The following is an 8,211-nucleotide window of genomic DNA, read 5'->3' as shown; positions in this document are numbered from 1 at the left end:
GTCACTATGGCGTGAAACCATAATCACCCGCTCACTTAAAAGAATGGCAACAGGTTAATGATATAAATGACTATAAGAAAAAACTAACGCTATAGGATCTACCTACGTACGATGCTCAATACCTTTAAAAACGAAAAACGCAGAGGCGTAGCAACGATGTTTATTCTGCAACGATGACAACTATCACGTTATCCTACGATGCTTGGATGACTAGTGTCGGTAGATAGCACAAAGTTCTTGAAGTAGGAGTAGCAATCACGCGTCGGAGCCCATGAACTGTCGGAACCGCCGAAAAAGGTTGAAAAGAAGATGCCATCAATATTGATAGACTTTGACCGGATGTTAAGATGGTCGATGGTATACACCAGCTTCCCGTCGTGCCATACTTTAATGGAGCCATCTGTCTTCCCGGGAGTGTTCAGGTGGACCGACTGCGCGATGTTCTGCCAAGTCCCCCGCTTAAATCGCCAGTTTCCTCTTCCCATTGAATAACCTTTCACGGAGTTGCAGACATTATGGTCACAGAAATGTGACACCTGATGGTGGTAGTCGGGGATGTAGCCGTACACCTCTCCATCTCCGTCCGCCCTCCACATGAACCTGGTCGAGAAGCAGTTGTCGGAGTGTCTTCCGCCAGAGCAGTTGGTCCATCCGCCAAACAGTCCCGGTAGTTTACCTCCTCGTCTGAAGTCAAAGTTCTTGTCAAAGTACAGGTCATAACTGAAGGTCATTACAGTGCGATGACTTGTCGGTGTTGCAAAGAACTGGACACCCTCATTCGGACCATGGCTACTGTAGCGGCCCTTCTCGTACCAGACTCTCAAAACGTGGTTGTGTCCTCCGTTGGGGTCAGTGACGACGGAGCCAGATCCATGATCGTAGTCGTTCGAGGTTAGCGCATGCATACCATTGCGGTAGTTATGCGGGTCGAATTCCTTATGCGTCCATAGATTACCACCTGTGTGATAGAATAATATGATGTAAAGCTCAAAGTATATATCCGTCGATCTTGTCAAAACCTTCGTTTGTCGTCCCTTTGGTTATTACTCGAATGAGTGAGTGGTTTAACATTGGTATTTGCACTATTACAGTGATATCACGGTGGTGGACTCACACATTTGAGGTTTGGTCACCTGATTAACCTCTAATGTTACACTCAGTTGAAATGTTAATGTCAATCTTTATTGAGTACTTATACAGGCCACAGGCCTGTAGTACATTTAAAGTTTACATGAGTAGAAAGAAGTCATTTACAAATTCTCTTCTATAACAAACCTTTTTCTAAAGCTCATAGCGAAATAGATATACATAGCCAGATTCTATGATAATGATGTCGTAGTATCTGTTGATATTGAAATTAATTTTCTTACACTTGGATGCTTATACTAGTATGGCTTTAAGTATTTCGTTCGTAGAGTCGTATAAACAGGACAAATTAGAAGGGAATGTAGTTCATCCTCAACAGTATTCATATTGCATAATTGACATATTCTGTTTTCTCTTTGTATACCTGCATACCTGCCAATTTCAATAATAATTTATGGAAAAGGAGAGAGAGAGCTATACGAAACTTCTTTACGTCGATGTTTGCTAAATAGTTTTCAAAACGTACATCCAATTTTCATTGATTATAGTATAAACATTTTGTGGATAGAAGTAATGCTTCCGACCAAGAATGGATATACATACCTTTCATTCTTTGTGTAAATGATATGATAAAAGTTGCATGGGACTGAACATTGTGATCACACCACAACTTTCTAATATCAGTCACCCAATTTCTTATCCCATTTTGTCATACAATTTCATCATATTATAGCATTTTTTCGGAATCCTGTGGCATGAAATATGCAGTAATCTTAACCAATACTTTATGGCTTTAAAGGAAGAATATATAAACAAGTGAAATCTACCTAATATTACATGTGTTCGGTTTTACACAAGGAGCTTTTTGCACGTATATATAAGAACTCTTTCAATACTGTCATATTGCTGTAATCCCCATATTTCAGAGCCATATAGATATATTGGACTTACCTTCATATGGAATATTTTAAAGAATGTCCTAAAGGACATTTCACATAAAGATCTCATATTTTTTTAAAAAAACGATTAAAAAATTCAAGGCTTGTACTGACGCTTGTTTTGTGTGTTTGGACCAGGAAAGGCTATTGGAGAAGCATACGCCAAGGTACTTATAAACACTAGTAGTTTGGAGTAGTTCTCCTTTATAATACCATTGTTATCATTTAAAAAGTGTTCCACCTTTCTTAAAGACGATGATTTTTGTTTTGTTTCTGTTTATACACCACTTATATTGGTCACAAAATTTGTCTAATTCATCTATTTGTTTCTGTAAACTGCTAACAGTACTAGAGAATAATACAATATCATCGGCAAAGAGTAGCACAAATAGTTGTATTGTATCTGGGTGTAGTTGGAGCCCATTCGCATATGTGTCACATACTTGCACTGCCAATTCATTATTGAAAAACGTAAAAAGAAAGGGGCTTAAAATACCGCCTTGTCTAACACCTAGTTCACTAATAAAAGGTTCAAATAATTTATGCTTATTCCTTACACACACTTTAAGATTTTCGTATATACTCTTTAACATTTTATTCATTTTACTACTAAGACCGTGCGATTGCAGAAGTCCCCATAGTTTATTCCGCTCCACAGAATCAAAAGCCTCTGCAAAATCCACGAATAATGCATAGAACCTTTCACCTTTTGAGCTGAGATATCTTTGTATTAGACCATACAGTATAACGATATTATCTGTTGTTGTATATCCCACCCTAAAGCCCGCTTGACGTCAGCCCAGTTAACTATTATCTTTTGTTGGTAATATAAGTAAATAACCTGCCACATATACTAAGTACAGTTATTTCACGGTAGTTATTGGTATCTTAAGGATCAATGTAACATATCCGCTATATTTGGGATTACACTTTCTTAGTACAGTACAGATTCTAGTACTTTTCGGGTTGAGTCCCATCCGGGATTCGAACCCACACCCTCAGAGTTAGGCACCTAATCGCCAGCACACAAAGTCAGACGCCTAGACCGCTCAGCCACCGCGGCATTGTCTTTAGGATCACCCTGTTTATAGATTGGAACAAGATTCAGGAAAGTTCCCAGTGTCGAGAATAATGTTGAATATAAGCTCAAGATATGGAAGTAAAAGATCAGATGAATGTTCCGGAAGGATGTTGTCTATTCCTGGTGATTTATTTCACTTTAGATGTTGTATGCTGTTTCATATTTCATCTCTACTTATTGGAGCATCCAATATGTCGGAAGGCGACATCTGAAATGTGAATAGACTCAGTATCGTCACTACAGTCTTGTTTATTTGGACCCGGGCTGTTATCAGAGGTAGAGAATAATGACTGAAAGTAAGTGAGCCATTCGTCGATTTCAATGTTGTTGTTTTGACTATTCTTAGGATTTAGTGTTTTAAGTTTTAAGTTCATACAAAGATTTTTTTGGATCATTTTTATTATTATTTTCTTTTCTGTTCCATAAATACCTTTCTCTTTTCCTTGCAAGTTGTATTATATCTATTTCTAGCTTTGTGATAACTCTCCAGAGATTGCAAGGTCTTACCTTTGTGGAAGAGGTTAAGGAATTTACACCTTTCTTTTTTCAATGATCACATTCATTATCATACCAGATATTCGTGTTATGTTTTTCTGACAAGGGGCGTATCCGTTTTTGCATATCCGAAGCGGCTAGTCACAAGGCTTCCACGACATAATATACACATTGACTTATATCTGTGAACGCTATAATCAACAGATTTATCAAATAAGTCTTGTATATCATCCGATAGTAAATTATTTCTGAATTGCGACAGCACCTTGCTATTCCACTTCTTTCAACGGCATTTTAGAAGTTGGGAAGTACAATATCGAACAAACTTGATGGATAACAACTTCTTTTATTCGTGAGTGCACTCACGAATGAAAGAAGTTGTTATCCATAAAGTTTGTTTTATATATTACCACTTATAGTCTTTGACAGTACTAGTGGGTGATGCGCACATAAACCTAAGGTTAACGGGATGCAAGAAGCTTCAGTAGGTATAACAACAACTAATACTTTGTCAAATAGATGTGCAGAAGCTGAGATATAATCTATAACACTTGTGCCATGTGTACCTATAAATGTAAAATCACCTAATTCAAAATCTTTACCACATCTGCCATTCATAATGTCTATATTTAAAATGCTACATAAGTCTAAGAGACCGAAATGGTTGACGACTTTGTCACATGAGAACCGTTCTAGATTAATATAATCCAATATGAAATCCCACATGGAGTTATCTTTACATTCCGTGTGATATATTATGTCATCATCAACAAAGTCGGGAAGTATAGCTGTCCGATCATTACAATCACCCCCACAAAGCAAGTATATATCTGGTAGATCAAACATTATATCCAACAGTTTCCCCTGGAAAAGTGAAATACCATTTTCACAATGTCCACTAAATTTCTCATGCCAAGAAGATCCCTCTGGTTGTATATATATACAGCCATATATAAGATATCTATCGATGTCAAACAGCGATTTCTCAAACAATACAAAAAATGCATTTTCTGTGATCTCAGTACATTTGATATATTCAGTTAGTGATTTTCTTACCATTATAGTTATACCACCAGAGTGTCTCCCATTTGGATCTATCTTATCTACACTCAGTTGAAATGCTATATTGGTCCTTGAAACATTGAGGCAAACATGAGCAAAAGGGAATAAGCATCAGATCGTCACAAAAAGAACTAAGTTTCATTCCGGAATTGGGTGGAATGTTGGAATTCTATTTTGGTTCCTGGATTCCTGCCTACGCACTCACGCTGTGCTAAATGTAGTAATAATTGTATGATCTTGGACCTCCTGTCCATGTTGTGGTATATTATATACTTTTGACAAGATAAGGGGTGACATACCATCCACGAGAGCCAGACAACACAGGAGAAGTATAGCTGCCTGCATTATCACCGACTGCTGAGAAAATTAAAGTATGTGATGTTATGATTTTATGCAGAAATAATCTGTCTGTCTGCCGTATTACACCCTGTATATATGTATGTATATGAAATATATCCTGAATATAACATCAGTGTAAGAAACATGCATGTATGAACATATTGTTTATATTGTAATCAATTGCCTAACACAAACACAAATTGGGAACTTATACATATCATACAACCATGCATATCGAAAGCAACTGTAGAGAAGGGGTACTAACATGAAAGGAATGGCTGCTACTTTATATATTTTTGGACAGGCATTCTTATCTTCGTCACGTATGTTTTTCGGACCACCTCTTCCAAGGTTGATCTTTTAATGACATAGTTCCAAAGTCTAATCGTGCATTTGGCAATGTGCAGAAGTGAAATTACATCCAAATATGCGTTTATCTGCCACGTCGGACATCTTGACATACTTTGGTGTTATAATTCTAACATCGTTGGTCATGCTGAAAAAAAAGTGCCTAAAGGCTTACTGTGGTGATAAAACGGCTTGTAACCATCTCCAATATGTCTACCTATATGTTAATGATCAATTGCCGTGGTGATTTGTTTTAGGCAATGTTTTACATGATAGTATGTGAATCAATTTGATTGTACATTGTAGACTATACAATATAGAGTAAACACTTAACACAGAGACATATATGGACAACGCAGTTTGCAGAATTTGGAAACGTTGAAGGATTTTCTTATATCAAGATTGTTTAAAGCAGATACAACAGCTGGTGCAACAATTCAACACAGCGTGATTTTGCTCTGGTCCAAATAGGCATCTGTCTGTTGTTATCTACACTATCAGCTGTATGCAAAATCTGCTGGAATCGTGACAAGTGCTAATGAGTTGGGCTAGAACGGTCGGTTTTTGGATGATGTTTACACCATTTGTTACTTATATGTCCACTGGTGGATATTTTGTGGTTGTGACATACCAAGTATGTCAGTGGCACTGACACTGTTTCAGCAGATTTGTGCAGCCAATTAACGTCGCTACCCTAGTGACACAACATACTGACACTGCGTCGAACAGACCTGTTTTAATGTCCATAATGTTAGCAACAGGCAGGGTAACAAAAAGAAGCACCTTAAACTGGACTTTGCACGTGGACAGTAAGTTGTACTGTTTTGCAGGATTTTTGGTAAAAGCGTTTGCAACACAACTAGAAACGTGACCCAGGGCAAAACGGGATTCGAACACAAGATCATATTCGTTTCTGAAATAACTGAAAAAGATTGATGCTATGCGGTATGCTGCCAAGCTGTTTGTGGTCTGGTAAAGAACAAGTCCACATCATTCAGGTTATAAATGTAGCTATGTAGGCAGAAACACTGGCATTGGGGACATATGTACGCATGCGCTTAACAAACTGTCTGTGCGTTCTGTGTAAAGACCTTACAGCAACAACACTGAAGATTATTTAAGATTTAAGAATTTGTTCAACTTATGAGAGTTCAGGCCTGTTCCCGCAGGACCCTGTACAGGACGTGAGAAAGACAAACAACGCTGCATAGGTGACTGTCACTGTTTCCTGGTAGAGTACATTTAGAAACAAATTGAAAATTGGTATACATATTTTGAAAATCTTTTTTTCAAATCCGGAAATAGATAATGACACTGTTGTAAATAGTGAGGCACCAACACATTTGGTAAATACTGATCCAAACTTGGATTTTGTCTATGACATATCAGATACACCCATAGATAGACTGGAAATATAAGAAAGTATACAGATCTCAAGTGCAAAATGTCACCAGGGATAGACAATATATTCTCCCGGAAATGTTTAAACATTCGTCTGATTTATTACTTCCTTATCTTGACCTTTTATTTAATGTTATCCTAGAAACTGGAAACTATCCTACATCATGGTCAACTGGTATTGATGTAACCATACATAAACAGGGTGATGTAAACAACCCACATACCTGCCGTGGAATGAAACGTTTTACATATATCATTAACAAAAGAGTTATTAAGTGGGCTGACACTATGGATAACATATATGACGGCCAAGCTGGTTTCAGACACGGCTATACTACAACCGACGATAAAATCTTACTTCAACCCATCGTGCAAAAATATTTGAATTCAAATAGGTAGCAAATAAATAAAAGTCTGCACACACAAGTTAGTTTTAACTGGAAGGTCCCCGGTACCTGTGGAGGTCAATAATGGCTTATTGATTCTTCGACAAGATCTCAGGTCAACCCATGAGGAGGCTGATGTTATCATCATACAGCAAGTGGTATCTGTTGCAGAGTCACTTACCAATGCATCTATTACAGTGGTGTGTGATGACACTGATGTGTTCGTACTGCTGCCACATTTCTACCTGTGCCAACCATTAACATGTCAGCTATGCATGGAGTCAACATCATCTTTGAACAAGAAGTGAATCGACATTAAAGCCACAGCTGAGAAACATTCTGCTATTATTCCCAAACTTCTTGCAGTTCATGCCCTTACAGGCTGTGACACAGTGGCTCAGTGCTGGGGTATTGGAAATGTACTGCTGTGAAATTGTTGAAAGGTAATTACCATCTTCATCATGTTGGGGATCTGTCTGCTTCCACTGAAGAAGTCATACAAGAACCTGTGTCATTTCTGTCTGCATGTTATGGAGACACTGCATCTTCAGTGCATGAGCTTCGATTCAAGGTTTGGAAATCAAAGGTTGGAAGAAGAAATGCTCTCTCAACTGTGAAGATTATGTCATTGCCACCTACTCAGTGGGCATTTGAGCGGAATGCACTGAGGGCTCACCTGCAAACCTGCATCTGGAAACATGCTTTAGATGAAGATCCTCCAACACTAGATCCTCTCAAGCATGGCTGGATGAAAAACACTCTCAACCAGACCTTGCTTCCAGTTTTGCTTCCATCAGGGACCCCATCAGCTCCCGACTACATTCTCAAGCTGCTGAAATGTTGTGAAAACTGCACCTCAGCAAAGTGTGGGTGGATGTGCTGTTTCTCGACTTCCCTGTACAATGTTCTGTGAATGTGCAGGATGTGATGACTGCTATATGAGTGCTCCATGAAAGTGACTGACATTTCAAATCCGTTGTGCCAAGAGTCTGAAACAGACTTTGCCTATGACTCTCACTCATGAATACAGACTCAAATTGATTTGGGTAATTATTTGTATAATGCAAGTTCTTCA

General features: G+C 38.2%; 1 protein-coding gene across 2 annotated transcripts; it reads right to left on the bottom strand.

Annotated features, from left to right (window-relative positions):
* Positions 1-145: 145 nt before the first annotated feature.
* On the bottom strand, positions 146-5,352 carry LOC124256290. Of its 2 annotated transcripts, none has more exons than XM_046690264.1 (3): positions 5,267-5,352; positions 4,962-5,019; positions 146-958 (listed from the first exon to the last, which is right to left on the bottom strand). In XM_046690264.1, the coding sequence occupies exons 2-3, from the start codon at positions 5,005-5,007 to the stop codon at positions 189-191; spliced, it is 816 nt and encodes a 271-aa protein (XP_046546220.1). In that variant the 5' UTR covers positions 5,008-5,019; positions 5,267-5,352; the 3' UTR covers positions 146-188. The 2 variants fall into 2 exon arrangements, with proteins under 2 accessions (XP_046546220.1, XP_046546221.1); XM_046690265.1 differs by having other exon boundaries at positions 4,962-5,016; positions 5,267-5,285.
* Positions 5,353-8,211: the final 2,859 nt, after the last annotated feature.

The sequence above is a fragment of the Haliotis rubra genome, unplaced genomic scaffold, assembly GCF_003918875.1.
Source record: "Haliotis rubra isolate DU_JTF1 unplaced genomic scaffold, ASM391887v1 Scf622, whole genome shotgun sequence".
Lineage (NCBI taxonomy): Eukaryota > Metazoa > Mollusca > Gastropoda > Lepetellida > Haliotidae > Haliotis > Haliotis rubra.
Note: the sequence above shows the minus strand (reverse complement) of the source record. Positions and strands in the feature narration are given on the sequence as shown.

What these genes read in the sequence shown, in the direction of transcription:
- LOC124256290 (XM_046690264.1), bottom strand. Translation starts at nt 5,007, where the DNA reads ATGCAGGCAGCTATACTTCTCCTGTGTTGTCTGGCTCTCGTGGATG. An exon ending in TTGTCTGGCTCTCGTGGATG is followed by an intron (nt 959 to 4,961) that starts GTATGTCACCCC and finishes TCTATCACACAG; the next exon opens with GTGGTAATCTATGGACGCAT.